The sequence below is a fragment of the Stigmatopora nigra genome, chromosome 9 (assembly GCF_051989575.1).
Source record: "Stigmatopora nigra isolate UIUO_SnigA chromosome 9, RoL_Snig_1.1, whole genome shotgun sequence".
Lineage (NCBI taxonomy): Eukaryota > Metazoa > Chordata > Actinopteri > Syngnathiformes > Syngnathidae > Stigmatopora > Stigmatopora nigra.
In genome coordinates this window covers 12,795,225-12,815,351 of record NC_135516.1, presented here as the reverse complement: position 1 = coordinate 12,815,351, position 20,127 = coordinate 12,795,225, and the positions used below count along the sequence as shown (strand labels likewise).

Here is a 20,127-nt window from a genome sequence, read left to right as displayed (position 1 = left end):
TTCTTTCTCGCAGGTCATAAAAATGACTTTAATTTGCGCAAAAAAATCGGAAGGATGCAAAAATGGCTTTGCTTTATTAAGTAGGCTAAATGTAATATTAAATAACAGTAAAAAAAACCGTAAATATTCATAACAGGAGTGCCCCAAAAATCAAGCAAATTACTTCATTAGTCTTTTGAAATTAGTGCTTTAATTCTTTCAAAAATGTTTTCGAAAACTTTCAAGCCATTGAATCAGAATTTAAATGCTGATAAATAAGTACAAATCTTTCATTCATTTGACTTTAAAATAAAATCAGGTAAAAATAACAACAAGAACAAAAATATTCAATACAAGTGAATGTTTAATTTAATGTAGCAAGCCTTCCAATCAATCACAAGGAACAGAGCTTCAAAGTAGACCCCAAACCCACCCAGAATCCCGGATAGACCGGCTGGCTGAAAGCGGTCCGGACGCCATGGAGCAAAAGCGCCTCGTCCCCGGATACACGGAAGAAGGACAAGATCCCGGCCTCCAAGTCCAGGTACACGCCGATCCTGCCCACGTAGCCGTCAGCCACGCGCACGCTCCGCCCGGCGTGGCGGAAGACGCAACCGCCGTCGTCGTGATGGCAGTCCAGACTCCACGACTTGGCGTTGTGGCCCAACTTGCTGTCGTCGCCGGCGCCCGTCCTGCTCATTCCTCGGTAGCAGACGCCCACGGAGACTCCGCCCCGGCCGGCCCAGGCCGCCTCCCAGTAGCGGCGCCCCGCCAGGCCGGCGCCGCCGCACAGTACCTGCGCCCAGCCGTCGAAGCGCTCCGGGCGCTCGGGGTAGGGCTTGGCCTCGGAGCGAGTGGTGGCCGAACGCAAGCCCTCGGACAAGCTCAGGTAAGGATTGGCCGTGTCGGGGTCCAACGTCAACTCTTGGTAATCTGCGATTGGCCACACACTTTTACTACAGAATCCGCTTTCTGTCAAAAACAAAATACGATTCAAACAAAACCTCTATGTGAATACTCATATGTATATGTATATATATGTATAAGTATATATATGTATGTACATGTATGTGTGTGTATATATATGTACATCGGAACATGTATATATGTACATATGGACATTTATACATGTACATATGGACATTTATACATGTACATATGGACATTTATACATGTACATATGGACATTTATACATGTACATATGGACATTTATACATGGACATATGGACATTTATACATGTACATATGTACATTTATACATGTACATATGTACATTTATACATGTACATATGTACATTTATACATGTACATATGTACATTTATACTTATGTACACATGTACATTTATACTTATGTACACATGTACATTTATACTTATGTACACATGTACATTTATACTTATGTACACATGTACATTTATACTTATGTACGTATGTACACATGTACATGTATATATGTACGCATGTACACATGTACATGTATATATGTACGCATGTACACATGTACATTTATACTTATGTACACATGTACATTTATACATGTACGTATGTACACATGTACATGTATATATGTACGCATGTACACATGTACATGTATATATGTACGCATGTACACATGTACATGTATATATGTACACATGTACACGTGTACATGTATATATGTACGTATGTACACGTGTACATGTATATATGTACATATGTACACATGTACATGTATATATGTACGTATGTACATGTATATATGTACGTATGTACATGTATATATGTACGTATGTACATGTATACATGTACGTATGTACACATGTACATGTATATGTGTCCAGTACCTTATTACTTTGGAAGTGTTTGTAATGTTTACTTTGAAAGACAGGTGGCGACGGCAAGCAAAAGTGGGCAGTGAAGAACGTAAAAGGTAAATGTAAACATTCCTTCAAATGTAAAGTATTTGATTGGAACTTGCAAAGTTTTGTTGCAATGCTTTTTTATTTTTTCGACAGAACTTTGAGATCCTGAAAAAAGTACTCACAGTGTAAAAATTCTTCTCTTGTCTTCGGCTGGGCGTTATGCAAGATGTGAGCATCCAACGTTACTAGAAAGAAGAAAACAAATCCTTACTTCCTGAATCTCGTCCTGCCGGTAAGCTTACCTTTTTTTTTGTCATTTGGAGCGCTGGTTTCCTTCAATGCGATCACTACAAATATAACAAAAGAATGTAAATAATCACTGTTTACAGTAAACTGGACAATGGTGGCTACCTTTGTCGGAGATCCGGTTGATTTCCCTCTGCAAGCTTTCGTCCAGAGCCTCCCTCAACTCCGAGAGACCTCCTCTCATGCTTTTGTAGATCAAGTACGGTAGCATGTCCGTGTTGGGTATCTGGAGCCGCTTGGATGGGAAATGGAGGGATCGACTCTTCTGGAATGACACAATTCAACCAAAAACAGGTAAAGTTATATGTACCACTTAAAATATTTCGTGTCCTAGTTGGGTTTACGCCATTCTAACCTGTAAACACCTGTTTTTTTTTAAGCTAAGCAAGGTTGGACCTGGTTCGTGTTTGGAAGTAAGACTGGCTGGAATTACCAGCTGTTGTGAGCACTTATTGTTGCCAAGAGGAATTAGCTCAAGTGCTAAAGCGCTCACTTAGCATGTGAGAAGCAGTAGAAAGACTCTTAAGAGTGTCTCTTGAAGGCCTTCTACTGCTTCTCACATGCTAAGCGAGCGCTTTAGCACTTGAGCTAATTCCTCTTGGCAACATAAGAGCTCACAACAGTTGGTAATTCCAGACAGTCTTACATCCAAGCACTATCCTAGCCAAAAACCCTGTTTAACTTCCAAAATCTAACATGAGTATGTGATTTTAGGGTAGTGTGATATAAGCCCAACTAGGACATGAAATTTGATGTTTTGAGTAGTATTTGGCGTTTTAGCAAGACCAAACTTGTAACTGTTTAGTGCACACATCATAAAAGTGTAGAAATGTTTAAATATTTGTGTGTGATGTTTGGAATGTCTATTTTTCAGGTTAAGAATTGCTTCAAAAGAAAAGGCATTAAAGTATGCTGGGACTGGATTATCCAAGACAACACAGCACGCTAACTTCACAAATTTTGCAAAGGTATCAACTACAAAGTAATTTAGGACATGGCAGCAAAAATGTCAAGAAAAGAGCTGAAATGTGACTCGTGTTAATGGCCATCCTGGCCATTTAAATATGCACATAAAGCCTGTTTCTTGACATTTTTGCTGCCATGTCCCAATTTGTACTGTAGTTGGTACCTTTGCAAAATTTGTGAAGATAGCACGCTGTGTTGTCTTCGATAATCCAGTCCCAGCATACTCTAATGCCTCTTCTTTTGAAGCAATTCTTAACCTGAAAAGATCGAAATGGCTAACGTGAGACATGTAAACTTGGTCGTTACAATGAAAATTGTCCAATGGATTGACGAAAATGATTTCTTTTTCCTTCAAGGAAAGAATGCGAGTGCAAACCTGAAGAAAGTGGAGATGGTCGTTGCTCCGGCATAGTTTCTCCAAGTCAGCCTCGCTTCGTCGAACTTCGGCACCCTCACGCTCCAACTTCTCCAGCAGCTGCTGGGTTTGAGCCAAGGCCACCTGCTCTCGACCCCGAATGGCTTCTTTCACGTCGCAGCGGTGTTTGTCGACGGCGCGGAGCAGTTTGGCGAAGACCCGCTCGCTCTCTTCCTCCGCCGCTTCTGTGGCGTGCTAAATTCGCGATAAATAAAGTAAGCACATTAATTATTGAGAATTTTCTCTCTTACATACATGTGTTCCATGTTTTTTGTGCACTTAATGCTGATGCTCAAAATATGACAATAAAAGTACTAGTCAATTCAATGCATTGGTTTTTAGTGCAGTTATTTTAGCAGTTTAATGCCTACTATGTAGGACCAACTAGTAAATGTTTGCATACTCACTTTAATATATTTGGCCGCATATCGAATCTCTTTCTCTGCATCCTTGATGTTTTGCGTGTTCTTCAGAGATGCTTCTTGGAGTTTTTTCTAAAAAAAGAACGAGTTTTTAGTCCCTCAGGTTGCTTACGTAAGAAAACACACCCCATCACTGTTGACTTTTCCGGAGGGAAACTAGCATCTCAAACAAAAGATCGCTAAAGAGCAAACAATTGGCTTGGTTTTAACTTTAAAACCATAAAAAACATGGTACTCATCCTAGGACTTCAAGCGGAACAAGTCCACTTCACTCTACTGAAAACTTAGACTACTTAAAACTAATCATTTGTCTGTTTGTTGTTATTTGTGCACTATGTGGTAAAAGCTTTCAATGTCATTCTACTTGTATAAACTAAAAGCATTCCATTCAATTCAAAACAAACAAAGGAAACCTGTTCGGCCACGCGTTCGTCCACTAGCTCCACCACGTCGTGACCCGTGGGATGGGACGAAAGGCAGCGCAGACACAAACCCTGACGGTCGGTGCGGCAGTATTTCTTCACCGGCTTTTCGTGCTGTGGACACAGGTTCTCTTTTACCACGCCAGCCTGCAACACAAACAGAGAACATGCTTTCTTAGGGTTCAGTTACAATTAGACTTCTTTGCATAGGTGGTTGGGTTAGGGTTCTTTCTAACCCTAACCCAACCACCTAGGCAGGGTGTGCAAACTTTTTAAATGAAAAAAAAAGGCTAACGATTTATATACTATGTCGTTTTCTTAAAGAAAAAAAGCCTTACTATACTATGTCATTTTTTAAAGAAAAAAAGCCTTACTATACTATGTCGTTTTTAAAAGAAAAAAAGCCTTACTATAGTATGTCATTTTTTTAAAGAAAAAAAGCCGCACTATAGTATGTCATTTTTTTAAAGAAAAAAAGTCTTACTATACTATGTCATTTTTTTAAAGAAAAAAAGCCTTACTATAGTATGTCATTTTTTAAAGAAAAAAAGCCTTACTATACTATGTCGTTTTTTTAAAGAAAAAAAGCCTTACTACACTATGTCGTTTTTAAGGGGAAAAGCCTTACTATACTATGTCGTTTTTAAAAGAAAAAAGCCTTACTATAGTATGTCATTATTTTGCGAAAAAAAGCCTTACTATACTATGTCGTTTTTTGGCGATAAAAAGCCTTACTATACTATGTCGTTTTTTAAAGAAAAAAAGCCTTACTATACTATGTCGTTTTTTAAAGAAAAAAAGCCTTACTATACTATGTCGTTTTTTTGCGAAAAAAAGCCTTTATACTATGTCGTTTTTTTGCGAAAAAAAAGCTTTACTATACTATGTCGTTTTTTTGCGATAAAAAGCCTTACTATACTATGTCGTTTTTTGCGATAAAAAGTCTTACTATACTATGTCGTTTTTTTGCGAAAAAAGCCTTACTATACTATGTCGTTTTTTTGCGAAAAAAGCCTTACTATACTATGCCGTTTTTTTGCGATAAAAAGCCTGACTATACTATGTCGTTTTTTGCGATAAAAAGCCTTACTATACTATGTCGTTTTTTTGCAATAAAAAGCCTTACTATACTATGTCGTTTTTTAAAGAAAAAAAGCCTTACTATACTATGTCGTTTTTTAAAGAAAAAAAGCCTTACTATACTATGTCGTTTTTTTGCGAAAAAAAGCCTTTATACTATGTCGTTTTTTTGCGAAAAAAAAGCTTTACTATACTATGTCGTTTTTTTGCGATAAAAAGCCTTACTATACTATGTCGTTTTTTGCGATAAAAAGTCTTACTATACTATGTCGTTTTTTTGCGAAAAAAGCCTTACTATACTATGTCGTTTTTTTGCGAAAAAAGCCTTACTATACTATGTCGTTTTTTTGCGATAAAAAGCCTGACTATACTATGTCGTTTTTTGCGATAAAAAGCCTTACTATACTATGTCGTTTTTTTGCAATAAAAAGCCTTACTATACTATGTCGTTTTTTAAAGAAAAAAAGCCTTACTATACTATGTCGTTTTTTAAAGAAAAAAAGCCTTACTATACTATGTCGTTTTTAAGGGGAAAAGCCTTACTATACTATGTCGTTTTTAAAAGAAAAAAGCCTTACTATAGTATGTCATTATTTTGCGAAAAAAAGCCTTACTATACTATGTCGTTTTTTGGCGATAAAAAGCCTTACTATACTATGTCGTTTTTTAAAGAAAAAAAGCCTTACTATACTATGTCGTTTTTTAAAGAAAAAAAGCCTTACTATACTATGTCGTTTTTTTGCGAAAAAAAGCCTTTATACTATGTCGTTTTTTTGCGAAAAAAAAGCTTTACTATACTATGTCGTTTTTTTGCGATAAAAAGCCTTACTATACTATGTCGTTTTTTGCGATAAAAAGTCTTACTATACTATGTCGTTTTTTTGCGAAAAAAGCCTTACTATACTATGTCGTTTTTTTGCGAAAAAAGCCTTACTATACTATGCCGTTTTTTTGCGATAAAAAGCCTGACTATACTATGTCGTTTTTTGCGATAAAAAGCCTTACTATACTATGTCGTTTTTTTGCAATAAAAAGCCTTACTATACTATGTCGTTTTTTAAAGAAAAAAAGCCTTACTATACTATGTCGTTTTTTAAAGAAAAAAAGCCTTACTATACTATGTCGTTTTTTTGCGAAAAAAAGCCTTTATACTATGTCGTTTTTTTGCGAAAAAAAAGCTTTACTATACTATGTCGTTTTTTTGCGATAAAAAGCCTTACTATACTATGTCGTTTTTTGCGATAAAAAGTCTTACTATACTATGTCGTTTTTTTGCGAAAAAAGCCTTACTATACTATGTCGTTTTTTTGCGAAAAAAGCCTTACTATACTATGTCGTTTTTTTGCGATAAAAAGCCTGACTATACTATGTCGTTTTTTGCGATAAAAAGCCTTACTATACTATGTCGTTTTTTTGCAATAAAAAGCCTTACTATACTATGTCGTTTTTTAAAGAAAAAAAGCCTTACTATACTATGTCGTTTTTTAAAGAAAAAAAGCCTTACTATACTATGTCGTTTTTAAGGGGAAAAGCCTTACTATACTATGTCGTTTTTAAAAGAAAAAAGCCTTACTATAGTATGTCATTATTTTGCGAAAAAAAGCCTTACTATACTATGTCGTTTTTTGGCGATAAAAAGCCTTACTATACTATGTCGTTTTTTAAAGAAAAAAAGCCTTACTATACTATGTCGTTTTTTAAAGAAAAAAAGCCTTACTATACTATGTCGTTTTTTTGCGAAAAAAAGCCTTTATACTATGTCGTTTTTTTGCGAAAAAAAAGCTTTACTATACTATGTCGTTTTTTTGCGATAAAAAGCCTTACTATACTATGTCGTTTTTTGCGATAAAAAGTCTTACTATACTATGTCGTTTTTTTGCGAAAAAAGCCTTACTATACTATGTCGTTTTTTTGCGAAAAAAGCCTTACTATACTATGCCGTTTTTTTGCGATAAAAAGCCTGACTATACTATGTCGTTTTTTGCGATAAAAAGCCTTACTATACTATGTCGTTTTTTTGCAATAAAAAGCCTTACTATACTATGTCGTTTTTTAAAGAAAAAAAGCCTTACTATACTATGTCGTTTTTTAAAGAAAAAAAGCCTTACTATACTATGTCGTTTTTTTGCGAAAAAAAGCCTTTATACTATGTCGTTTTTTTGCGAAAAAAAAGCTTTACTATACTATGTCGTTTTTTTGCGATAAAAAGCCTTACTATACTATGTCGTTTTTTGCGATAAAAAGTCTTACTATACTATGTCGTTTTTTTGCGAAAAAAGCCTTACTATACTATGTCGTTTTTTTGCGAAAAAAGCCTTACTATACTATGTCGTTTTTTTGCGATAAAAAGCCTGACTATACTATGTCGTTTTTTGCGATAAAAAGCCTTACTATACTATGTCGTTTTTTTGCAATAAAAAGCCTTACTATACTATGTCGTTTTTTAAAGAAAAAAAGCCTTACTATACTATGTCGTTTTTTAAAGAAAAAAAGCCTTACTATACTATGTCGTTTTTAAGGGGAAAAGCCTTACTATACTATGTCGTTTTTAAAAGAAAAAAGCCTTACTATAGTATGTCATTATTTTGCGAAAAAAAGCCTTACTATACTATGTCGTTTTTTGGCGATAAAAAGCCTTACTATACTATGTCGTTTTTTAAAGAAAAAAAGCCTTACTATACTATGTCGTTTTTTAAAGAAAAAAAGCCTTACTATACTATGTCGTTTTTTTGCGAAAAAAAGCCTTTATACTATGTCGTTTTTTTGCGAAAAAAAAGCTTTACTATACTATGTCGTTTTTTTGCGATAAAAAGCCTTACTATACTATGTCGTTTTTTGCGATAAAAAGTCTTACTATACTATGTCGTTTTTTTGCGAAAAAAGCCTTACTATACTATGTCGTTTTTTTGCGAAAAAAGCCTTACTATACTATGTCGTTTTTTTGCGATAAAAAGCCTGACTATACTATGTCGTTTTTTGCGATAAAAAGCCTTACTATACTATGTCGTTTTTTTTGCAATAAAAAGCCTTACTATACTATGTCGTTTTTTAAAGAAAAAAAGCCTTACTATACTATGTCGTTTTTTAAAGAAAAAAAGCCTTACTATACTATGTCGTTTTTAAGGGGAAAAGCCTTACTATACTATGTCGTTTTTAAAAGAAAAAAGCCTTACTATAGTATGTCATTATTTTGCGAAAAAAAGCCTTACTATACTATGTCGTTTTTTGGCGATAAAAAGCCTTACTATACTATGTCGTTTTTTAAAGAAAAAAAGCCTTACTATACTATGTCGTTTTTTAAAGAAAAAAAGCCTTACTATACTATGTCGTTTTTTTGCGAAAAAAAGCCTTTATACTATGTCGTTTTTTTGCGAAAAAAAAAGCTTTACTATACTATGTCGTTTTTTTGCGATAAAAAGCCTTACTATACTATGTCGTTTTTTGCGATAAAAAGTCTTACTATACTATGTCGTTTTTTTGCGAAAAAAGCCTTACTATACTATGTCGTTTTTTTGCGAAAAAAGCCTTACTATACTATGTCGTTTTTTTGCGATAAAAAGCCTGACTATACTATGTCGTTTTTTGCGATAAAAAGCCTTACTATACTATGTCGTTTTTTTGCAATAAAAAGCCTTACTATACTATGTCGTTTTTTGCGATAAAAAGCCTTACTATACTATGTCGTTTTTTAAAGAAAAAAAGCCTTACTATACTATGTCATTATTTTGCGAAAAAAAAGCCTTACTATACTATGTCGTTTTTTGGCGATAAAAAGCCTTACTATACTATGTCGTTTTTTTTAAAGAAAAAAAGCCTTACTATACTATGTCGTTTTTTAAAGAAAAAAAGCCTTACTATAGTATGTAGTTTTTTAAAGAAAAAAAGCCTTACTATACTATGTCGTTTTTTGGCGAAAAAAAGCCTTACTATACTATGTCATTATTTTGCAAAAAAAAGCCTTACTATACTATGTTGTTTTTTGGCGATAAAAAGCCTTACTATACTATGTCGTTTTTTGAGAAAAAAAAGCCTTACTATACTATGTCGTTTTTAAGGGGAAACGCCTTACTATAGTATGTCATTTTTGAAAGAAAAAAGCCTTACTATAGTATGTCATTTTTTAAAGAAAAAAGCCTTACTATACTATGTCGTTTTTAAAAGAAAAAAGCCTTACTATAGTATGTCATTTTTTTAAAGAAAAAAAGGCTTACTATACTATGTCGTTTTTTTAAAGAAAATAAGCCTTACTAAACTGTCGTTTTTAAAAGAAAAAAGCCTTACTATACTATGTCATTTTTAAAAGAAAAAAAGCCTTACTATAGTATGTCGTTTTTAAAAGAAAAAGCCTTACTATAGTATGTCATTTTTTAAAGAAAAAAAGCCTTACTATACTATGTCGTTTTTTTAAAGAAAATAAGCCTTACTATAGTATGTCATTTTTTTAAGGAAAAAAAGCCTTACTATACTATGTCGTTCTTTTAAAGAAAAAAAGCCTTACTATACTATGTTGTTTTTAAAAGAAAAAAAGCCATACTATAGTAAGTCATTTTTTTAAAGAAAAAAAGCCTTACTATACTATGTCGTTTTTTTAAGAAAAAATGCCTTACTATACTATGTCGTTTTTTAAAGAAAAGAGGCTTACTATACTATTACGATTTTTAAGAAAATGCCTTACTATACATTGTCATTTTTTATAAAAGAACAATAAGCTCCTTGTTGAATTTACCGTAATGAAACATTTCACTTTGCGCATTGAAATGAGCGCAATGATAACATCCACTTTTAGTTGCGCGTTGAATTTACCGTAATAACACCACACACGTTTACTACACTAGAACCCGGAAGCAGGTGCACACTCGGGCGCTAAAGTTAAAATGGGGTATCTATCGTTTTGAAATCTCGATGATGAGGGGGTCGTCGCTTGCCTTGGTACCCTCGGCGACTCCTCCTCGTCTCCGCCGACGGTGGCGCTCCCCCGTTGGTACCGTCGCCGCTACTCCCGGCTCCTCTCGCACTCCTCCCCGGACAAACTTCTCCACCAACTCGGCTAGGACAGTGTTGCGATTGAGCAGCGGTCTCGGGCTAAACTCCTGGCGGCATTGCGGGCAGGCGTAGCGGCTCTTGTGCGTTTTTCCCCGGTCGACCCGGTTCCAGTAGTCTTCGACGCAGCCCAGGCAGTAGCTATGGCCGCACGGGATGGTCACCGGGTCCAGCAGAACTTCCAGGCAAACAGGACAGCTGAATTGGTCCTGCTCGACAGAGATGGTGGCCGTGGCTGTCGCCATCTTTGCTTGGTCAAAGAGTAAAGTAGGCGGGGCGTGAATGTAGCTCGATAATAGCGCACCTGCTCAACCCTTGACGTAGGCACGTGACTAGTTTGGGGTCATTAAAGAAAAACCGAAAAAACAGCTTCTCGTCAATTTCACGTTTTGGTGTCTAAAATGGACTTCATTTATTGTTTGTGTGACAGGCCAAATGAATAAATTATGTGTAAATATGCTTAAATATAGGAAAGTATAAAAGGAATATTTGAGTCCTGTCACGAATAAAAGCCTTGTTTTTTTTTTTGTGGGCGTGGGTGACTAAATGAAGTCGTTTTGCGCTTCCTTAACCGACGGAAGTAACGTTGGCTAAGGAATGAGAATAAATGCAAATACAGCTGCTGGATGATCCAGATTTTCAAGTTAATGGTTAAAAACGGCAATTCGAGTCTTCCGTGGAAGTCCTATTTCTTTCGGGTGTGACTGCGGCGCTGGGGGTGCCTCAACCTGGAGCCCGAGGACAGTTTGGAGCCTGCAATGGCATTTCAAATAAGCGTTATGGAGGAACGAAAAAGTGCCTACCACCATATTAAAAACACAAAATTACTCCATTTTAGCTAACTTCCCTGACTGCACAGAAAAAAATGAATAAAAACAATTAAATTTTGTAATTATACCCTAATTTTCGGTCTAAGTTCCCAATTCCCCCTCTAAAAATGCTCCCTGCGAAGTTTGCGGGGGGTGCCGGAGCCTATCCCAGTTAACAATGGGTGGTACTCACTGCCTGGTTGGCCAGCCAATCACGGTACACCATGAGATGGACGACCAATCGTAGCTATGGACAATTTAGTGATTGATGACCTTATCGTGTATGTTTTTGGGAAGTGGGAGGAAACTGGAGTACTCTTAACTTCAAAATACACTTTAACACAAGCATTAATTTGTTATTATGTGAAATGTCTATAGTTGAAGAGTTACAAACCTATAGGCGAGAAGACAAACGTGGGTACAACGTTTCCTGGGTTGAGGAATGGGTTGATGGGGATGGTGGGACTTTGGTCCAGCCCAATGAACGGGATCACTGCAGAACACCAAATATGGAAAACGTACTGCAGTATGTGAATTTCCGTATACTTTGTCTGAATTTTACATCTTGTGGGTTTCATAATGGACAAGATGAGGCCATTCACAGTCGACCTACCCGTTTCTTCCATTTGAACGGCGGGCTGAACGTCGACCGTGGGCGTGGCCAGGTCGACCGTAGGCGTGGTCAGGTCAACCGTGGGCGTGGCTACGTCAGAATTGGGCGGAGTCAGGATGGCCACTTCTCTCACTGACGGAATACAAGGGAATTAAAGTCCACTGTAGTAGAGCCGATTGGATTAAAACTGGGTTTTGCTCTTTTTGGTTCAGAAAAGGTTGGAGTCATGGTATATGTAACAACGACATTTTTGACAGCATTAAAAAGTAAGCGTACCTTTTTCATAGATGGTGACGTATCCGCCTTGGCAGACCTCTTGAAGGACCGATTTAAAGTCGCAGACGGCTTTGGTGGCGGCGGCGAACGTCAAGTTGGGGTCCACGGAGGGCAAAGCCGGTGCTTCGGGTGCGGCGGCGGTGGCGTTCAGCGCCTGGCAACTCTATATGAGAAATTTCACTTGAATTCCTGATCAGAATAAACAATTATTTATAAAGGAGATGCCCAAAATGAAGCAACCAATTAGCCTAGCATGCATGTTTTGAGGATATATGGAAAAACGGAGTCACCGAAGAAAACCCACACAAGAAAATGCAAACTTCACACAGTGAGGACCCAACTGGAATCGAACCCTCGACCCGAGAACTGCGAGACCGACGCCTAAACCACTCCCCCACCGACCCATTCTTTAAATACTAGCAATTATTACTTAAATTCTGAATTTTTAAAAGTTTTTTTCTGAAAATGAATAATACAACGTAAATAAAAAGTAACTCAACCGGCCCGTTCTTTAAATATTAGTAATTATTATTTAAATTCTGAATTAATATTATTATTATTTTTTGAAAATGAATAATATGTCAATAGAAAGTAACTCCACCAGCCCATTCTTTAAATATTAGCAATTATTATTTAAATTCTTAATTATTATTATTATTTTCTGAAAATGAATAATACAACGCAAATAAAAAGTATTTTTTTAAGGGCTAACGATAAGCACGGTCCCGCTTCTCCTCAAAAAGAAAGAACGACGCCCTCACCTGGAGGAAGTGTAGAGGTTCATCGACGAGCGCTAGCCGATCTAGCTCCGCCTCCCGCTTCTTGCGCTCGGCGATCTCCCGGTCGATGTTCTCCAGGAGCTGTCCGCCCTGACCGACCGCCATCTTCTGCTGGTCGTTGATCAGCTCGCGTATCTCGAAGCGCTTCAGCTCTACGTAGAGGATCAAGTCGGCGAATGCGTCGTCGCTGGTCTTGGTGGCCTGCTGAGCCGAACGCTACGGGACGGGAAACGGCGGGACGGGACGTGAGTCGGCGCCGAGTCGCGGTTTGGTTTTTGGACTTACGTTAAGAGAGAAGATGGCTTGTCTTAAGGCCTGAGCTTTCCTCTCCAGTTTCTCCACGCCGTGTTGAGAGGTCAACTTCATTTCGGCCAATTGTCTCTGTCGGGCCAGAAAAGCAAAAATCAAAAGATGTCGCCCAAAAAAAATGGACCTTAATAGGGAGGCGGGTTTTGTTAATGGAGCCATCCCACTTACAATACTTTTAAGAGGAACAAATAAAAATGGAGAAATGCATTTTTTAAAATTATCTTATCAGGTAGCATTGACGGATAACCCATTTCGCCTGGGAGGTGTGGAATTTGCCTGTGTGGGTATTCTCCGGGTACTCCGCTTTCCTCCCACATCCCCCAAAACATGGATGCTATGCTAATTGTATGCTAAATTGTCAATAGCTATGCCCTATTGGCTACTTGTCTCCTTGTGCCCTGTGATTGGCTGGCTACCGATTCAGGGTGTGGCCAAAAGTGAGCTGTGAAGGATGGGCTCCATCACCCCGGATAAGGAGCTCCAAAAACCAATGAGATGAAAATAAGACTTGTATGTAATATTTGAAGCTAACTCAGAAGCTAGCTTAACCTACCCTTAGCAGCTGGATCTCCACCTCCACCAAGACCGTATCGTGTCCCTTGTGCTCATCTGTCAGACACATGGAGCAGATACACCGCTTGTCCGTGCGGCAGAAGAGCTCGAGAAGCTTCCCGTGTCGCTTGCAAACATTCTCCTGGAGCCTCTTGGAGGCCGAGACTAGTTTGTGCTTCTGGAACGCGGCCGATTCGTGGTGTGGCCGGACGTGGACATCACAATACGAGGCCAGGCACACCAAACACGAGTTAACTGCCTTGTTCTTGCGAAGGGGGCATACGTCGCACTCCACGTCGTCGCCCTGGGCCGGGTTCGGTGGCAGGCCTTGTCGCCCCCCAGCGCCGACCCCCGAGACCTCCTGGAGTCCACTCCGCTTGAAGCGTTCCACCACGTCGGCCAATAAGGTGCTACGGGCGAGGACCGGCCTCGGGTAGAAGCTCTTCCGGCACTGGGGGCATAGGAAGGCCCCCACGTCGTCGGCCTGGTCCCAGTAATCGCGAATACAGTCGGAGCAGTAGCTGTGGCCGCACGGAATGGTCACCGGGTCCCGCAAGACGTCCAGACATACGGAGCAGGTGAACTGGTCCTTGTCCAGGACGACCCCGGCCATTTGGATCGCCAGCTGGAAGAGACTCGGGGCGTAAAAACAAACGCCACAAAACAACAACGCTCCTGCTGGAAGATTTTGTTTACCGGATGTGACGGCACCCGTGGGTCAACAGGCGGAAGTGGAGGAGGCTGGGAAATTCGTGATTTTTTATTTTATTTCTATTGGCTAATTTGCTATTTACACGAGGAATATACGTTATAAAAATGTAACCAAAAAATAAATAAAGGAAAATGGAATATCATTCAGGTGGTGGAAACCTATAAAACTAGACGAGAAGTCGCAGTTGGCATTGCCGTTAGTCACAAGCAGCCATCTTAGAGCGGGCTCTAGGTAAGTGAATGGGGATGGTTAAATAAAATTATACGTTGAAATCGGCTAACTCTTGACTGCCATTCAAACGTTTTGGTTTATAACTGTAATTGCGTGGCTATAGTTCAAGATGGTTGATTTACTGCATTTGATGTTTAGAATAAAAACGAGCATATTGAAACTCTCCAATGGTTATCAAGTTAAAAGAACGGCACTGTCACAAAATGGCCGACTATCGATTAAAAACAATATATTAAAAACGTTGACCATTCGAGGACTGAGGTGCATTTTTATTCATGATGGCATTAAATGCAACCTATTATTTGACATAATTCATTCCATAAATAATTTAAAAGGAAGCTAACAGTGTATGACAATACCCTTTTCAACCTGGACCACTAACTGACTTAAGTGCATTAATAACATAACATTCAAATCCATACATCAAAACAAAAAATATATATTACATAAATTTGGTCAGATACTTCAAATAAAGCTTTAAAAATCTTTCATATGCATCATTTGTTTTACAAAGTTGCCCGCAACATGACATTTAAAGAGTTAAATACCCCTTCCCTTAGATTACCCTCATTGGTCGCCACTGACGACAATATACCTCAAATTGTCCCAGTTAAAATAACTTTATCTCCTATCGCCCTGATTAAGTTAAATAAGTTAAAAGGGGGATAAAAAGCAATCAGATGATCCCTTTGAGATAATAAATTTGTATCAAATACTGTCAAAATAACTTACAACAATCCTTTTTCAAGTACACTTGGATATGCACGACCACCTGGCTCGTTTCGATTGTATCTCCTAAGTATGAGAGGGGGAAAAAAATACAGCAGTAATGAGGCGAGTGGAATATCATTGCAACTAATGGCGGTTACTGTGTGGGTGATTTGTGCTGTTAAGGGTTCACTTTTCTTTCTGCTCCAGTCCGCTCTCTGCTCGCAGGGCTCGGCTGTTGGCTGAAATGAATTCGATCCAGTGCTTCACGTCTTCGCCCAATGGCGGGCATTCCACCTGCTCACACACAAAAAAAACGATGATAACATGCCATGACAATTAAATAATACATCAACTCAAATGTTAGCATTATTCAGTTTTTTACAGATCTAAAACAATGTGTCTTTTAGATTTTTTTAAATATATTTTTAGGTTTTACAAAATGATTTTTGAACTAAAAACAGAAAAAAATGATTAAAAATGTCCAATTATTGATTTACAAAGGGGGAAAATTAGGAAATTTAATAAACATCTATACTCTTCATTTAAATTTGATCCTAATACAGAAAATTGGCACTCATGATTTACTTTTCGGGCCACACAAAATGATATAGTGGGCCAGATTTGGCCCCTGGGCCTCCACTTTGACACCTGTGGCTTAAGGTATTATTTACCTGCCAGTCCACCTGACAAAATGTCTTGTGGTAGTTCGTAAAAGAAGGAAATTGATATAAAAACACTAAATACAAGATAATATCACAATATAAAAAGTATTTTTTTTTTTAAATTACCTTCTTTTTGCAGACAAACTGGACAATCTCCTCGGGATTGCTGTGCACCACATTCTGCCTGCAGAGCAGCACGGCCGACACAAAGCCGTCCTTCTTGGACACGAAGCGCTGCTCCAAGTAAAAAGCCTTATCGTCCCAGCCCAACACCTTGGTGTGGATCTGGAAACTTTCACCGAAGGCCAGCGATCGTCGATAGCGGATGGTGGAGGCCCCCACCACCATCTTGGCTCCCATCCTACACAGGGCCACAAAGAGCCCGTTGCGCATGTAGTGGTGGAAGCGGGCAAAGTCGCACTCGCGCAGGTAGCGAGAGTTGTTCATGTGGCCCTTGTAGTCCACGTCGTGGGGGAGGACCATGCCGTCCACCCGCTGTTCGGCCAGCACGTCCCCGACGCGTGGTTGGAACAACGTTTGGATCACCACTTGAACCCCCCGCAGAAAGTACCAGACATCCACGGTGCAGAAGAGCACCAGGAGGCCCCCCAGCACCAACAGTAGCATGTCTCTGGAACAACAACAATAATGGAGGTTAAAAAAATAAACATTCTAGAATATTCCCCCAAAAATAACATTGAAATTTATATAATATTGATATTTACACGAGCGAATCAAAGTAAAGAAAATTACAACCAAAATAGTTCAATTCATCCCATTGGACATACTATATTAATTATTTTTTTTAAAATAAATCCACAGAAATTGCATCGTAATGGGTACATGAATCCTGCGGACAGCTTTTAGACGTCATTACTGCAGTGTCTTGAGAACAACGTATCATAAACGTAGTCAAGCGTAGCGTTATTAAAACCTACACGTTTATCAACATTTTAAAGATTTTCCATTGAACCTTGAAAGGACATTAGCCGCGCTTCACTAGCGCCGGCTTCTGTTAGCTTTCAGCTACATTCCCACCAAGCCCAACCGCAATAAAAGGCAACGATGTACTGCCAAAATAATCACCCTTTTTGCTTTTCCAATTCCACGCGGACATTTTTGTTGTTTTTGGGTCGCTACAAGACTCACCATACGTTGAGAAGGGAGTGCTGACATCGAATGCGACAGTGCGGTGAAGAGATGCCGGTTCAGCCCAGACAGGGAAGTTACTTCCGGGAACGTCACGTCCTAAACGCGTCAGGGCTGGGGTTGCCAGATCGGAAAGACGGCCTCTAGCGCAATCATATCACAAAACCCGCCTAATTGAATTAAAACAGCCCACAAAACATGCAGAGGTTGAATATAAGACGTTTGTCTAATAAAGCTCCATCTATATTTGTTAAACAAACACATTTATAATCAGCAATGTATCAATTTATTATTAGACATAAAAAATGTTTGACTAACTGACGAGGAATTTGCATTGCAATTCCTCGATTTGGCTGTAGGCCAACAACCATAAACGTTATTTGGCAAGCACTCGAGTACACACTACTCATTTCCGCATTCTCCACCAATCACGCCTTACTTTGGCGCAGCACTCTTCATGAAACCCCAAAATTCAACACATTTTAAACACTTTTTGGTGCATTTATTCTTTTTTTATATTCATATTTAATCACAATACACCTTATTCTAAATGAATAGTCTTTCCATAACAAGGGTGCATGACTGTGTGATCCTCTTTATTAAAGGAATTTTGCATCCATCTTGTGTCATCTATATGTTATTATAGCCTTCAATTATTCATTCAGGTGTTACCGTCCATCCTTTGCTTATTTCTCCTTCTCCAGGAGACCGTTTTCTGCTCTGAGGCGCTGACTGCTGGCTGAGATGAAGCTGATCCAGTTCTGAAGGTCCTCTGGGAACTCAGGACTTTCCACCTGCACAGGTTTAGCCCCCAAGCTAAATCTCTCTTACCAGGTAAACCCCCCAAAATCCCACCTTACCTTCCGCTTGCATAGATACTGCATGATAGCATCCGGGCTGCTTCTCACAACCGTCTGCTTACAGTACATGATGGCGCACACCAGCCCGTCGTTGCCTGACACGAACCTCTGCTCCAAGAAGAAGGCCTTGTCGTCCCACGTCACCACCCGGCTCCGCAACTCGTACGCTTCCCCGATGTAAAGCGGCCTGCGGAAGCGAATGGTGGTGGCCCCCACCACGGCGGAGGCCCCGAGGGCTCGCAGGGCCTTGAAGACGCCGTTCCGAATGTACAGCGAGAAGCGGGCAAAGTCGCACTCGCGTAGATAGCGGGCGTTGTTCATGTGGCACATGTCGATGTCACGGGGGGCTACTCGGCCCGTCGTGATTAGCTCGCCCGTCACGTCACGCATGGGGGGCTGTAGCCAGGCGTAGACCACCGCCAAGGCCGCACGCATAAAGTACCATACGTCCAAGCTACAGAAGAGAACCAGGAGGGCGGCGAGTAGAAGCAACAGCCACATCTCTCTGGAGATTAAAGTGGGTCAGTATGACAGAGAGGTAACATGAATAAAAAATAATAATAATAATGAAATACAATAAAAAAATGTGCCCAAACTGAAATCCAATGTGGGTAACCTGGATGGAAAGAGATAATGCACATTACATTACTATTGAGTTTAAATGTGGGATGTCAAAAATCCAAATTGTGATGGGAACCATTTTGGCTCAATGGTCATATTAAAAAGGGGCAGAAATTACCTTCATTATCAAGTGAATTATTTTTCAATGAAATATTACTTCTTAATGTGTTGGACTCAATGCTACTCACGATAATGTAAATGTATCTCTTAATGTAAACATTAAGAAATAAATTCGTAAGGAAAACAGGTCTTGCAAGAAAAACAAGCTAGAAATTGATGTGAACACACCTCAACACGGAATACACTTTTTAAAATGACGTTTCGTAACGAAACTGTTTGACCGGTTGTCTGGTTGACGGAACTATTATTGAATTTGTAAAAAGTCATGTAGTAGTACTTCCACGTGTTAATTAGATGAGATTGTCATGTGGACTGGAAGTGTTCAGGTAAACAACTCATACGGTATTCCATCAAAACCGGAAAAAAAATGAAAGGCATTTTTAAATTTGCGAGAAACAAAGTGCACAATATTAAATGGCATTGACAACATGAAGCATTAACTCACCTAAGAGCACAATTGACGTTGTAAACTTCAGAAAAGCATACTTTTCGTTGAGGTCAAGCTTTCCGCTTAAGAAAAACTACTTCCGTCGCTCCCTTTCAACAAAAAGCCACGGAATTTTAAATTAAGAACGTTCGTCGATATATTAAACCAACGACAAGTTAAACACGTGGAAGAAATTATTTATGTGGTTCAAAGTGTTGGTTTAGACGAGTTATATTATTATTACGCACTATTTTGGATGTATAAAAACTTTTACTTTGGAGTACACTTTCGGTCTTTAAGAAAACCGGGGATAACGCCATAGAATGGTGAGGGATGTCATTAGTTAAAAAAAGCTTGCAAAACGTGTTTTAAGGTCCTAATAAATTATGAAAAAGACAGCACTAACTTAATTTAACAATTATAAAACGATTTGGGCACATAAATATCAGTTATTTTGCCTTTCTGGGCTAATGCATTAAAACAATTAACCAGGTAACGCCCACTTTTCCCCGGCTATTCTTGGTATGACATTACAATCATAATTAATTATGTTAACAGACTGTAAAAAAATGCTGTTCAATCTGTTCAGATTTTTTTAGGTAGCTAAAAAATTAAGACGAATTAAGATCTAGCAGGACTTTCAATAGAACCTTATTTTGTCATTTTGGATAAGAAAGTTTTGTGATCAAGCATTGTCACCAGCAAATTTATTCCTAAAATATGATGACAAGTTACAGTACTTTTTAAAAGCTTGAAATCAAGTCAACATCTTATCAATATTGTGTAAGACTGCTACAAAACCCACAAAAAATATGCACTATCA

At 38.7% G+C, this 20,127-nt stretch overlaps 3 protein-coding genes across 6 annotated transcripts; all 3 read right to left on the bottom strand.

Annotated features, from left to right (window-relative positions):
* Positions 1 to 325: 325 nt before the first annotated feature.
* LOC144201760 (E3 ubiquitin/ISG15 ligase TRIM25-like) lies at positions 326 to 14,543 on the bottom strand. Its single transcript, XM_077724521.1, is given in 14 exon segments — positions 326 to 912; positions 2,005 to 2,169; positions 2,234 to 2,393; positions 3,471 to 3,704; positions 3,917 to 4,003; positions 4,345 to 4,500; positions 10,359 to 10,777; positions 11,161 to 11,226; positions 11,677 to 11,775; positions 11,896 to 12,027; positions 12,172 to 12,334; positions 12,933 to 13,166; positions 13,236 to 13,331; positions 13,813 to 14,543. Coding segments are annotated over 14 exon segments (3,162 nt in total). The 5' UTR covers positions 14,425 to 14,543; the 3' UTR covers positions 326 to 373.
* A 459-nt stretch (positions 14,544 to 15,002) lies between these two features.
* LOC144202013 (protein THEM6-like) lies at positions 15,003 to 16,815 on the bottom strand. Its single transcript, XM_077724938.1, has 2 exons — positions 16,254 to 16,815; positions 15,003 to 15,759 (listed from the first exon to the last, which is right to left on the bottom strand). The coding sequence occupies exons 1-2, from the start codon at positions 16,752 to 16,754 to the stop codon at positions 15,652 to 15,654; spliced, it is 609 nt and encodes a 202-aa protein (XP_077581064.1). The 5' UTR covers positions 16,755 to 16,815; the 3' UTR covers positions 15,003 to 15,651.
* A 1,036-nt stretch (positions 16,816 to 17,851) lies between these two features.
* On the bottom strand, positions 17,852 to 19,436 carry LOC144201593 (protein THEM6-like). 4 transcript variants are annotated; one of them, XM_077724329.1, is made up of 4 exons: positions 19,323 to 19,391; positions 18,712 to 18,752; positions 18,137 to 18,641; positions 17,852 to 18,070 (listed from the first exon to the last, which is right to left on the bottom strand). In XM_077724329.1, the coding sequence occupies exons 3-4, from the start codon at positions 18,635 to 18,637 to the stop codon at positions 17,963 to 17,965; spliced, it is 609 nt and encodes a 202-aa protein (XP_077580455.1). In that variant the 5' UTR covers positions 18,638 to 18,641; positions 18,712 to 18,752; positions 19,323 to 19,391; the 3' UTR covers positions 17,852 to 17,962. The 4 variants fall into 4 exon arrangements, with proteins under 4 accessions (XP_077580455.1, XP_077580454.1, XP_077580453.1 ...); XM_077724328.1 differs by lacking the exon at positions 18,712 to 18,752 and having other exon boundaries at positions 19,323 to 19,436; XM_077724327.1 differs by having other exon boundaries at positions 18,137 to 18,752; positions 19,323 to 19,418.
* Between the last annotated feature and the right edge of the window lie 691 nt (positions 19,437 to 20,127).

What these genes read in the sequence shown, in the direction of transcription:
- LOC144202013 (XM_077724938.1), bottom strand. Translation starts at nt 16,754, where the DNA reads ATGCTACTGTTGGTGCTGGGGGGCCTCCTGGTGCTCTTCTGCACCGTG. An exon ending in AGTTTGTCTGCAAAAAGAAG is followed by an intron (nt 15,760 to 16,253) that starts GTAATTTAAAAA and finishes GTGTGTGAGCAG; the next exon opens with GTGGAATGCCCGCCATTGGG.
- LOC144201593 (XM_077724328.1), bottom strand. Translation starts at nt 18,637, where the DNA reads ATGTGGCTGTTGCTTCTACTCGCCGCCCTCCTGGTTCTCTTCTGTAGC. An exon ending in AGTATCTATGCAAGCGGAAG is followed by an intron (nt 18,071 to 18,136) that starts GTAAGGTGGGAT and finishes AAACCTGTGCAG; the next exon opens with GTGGAAAGTCCTGAGTTCCC.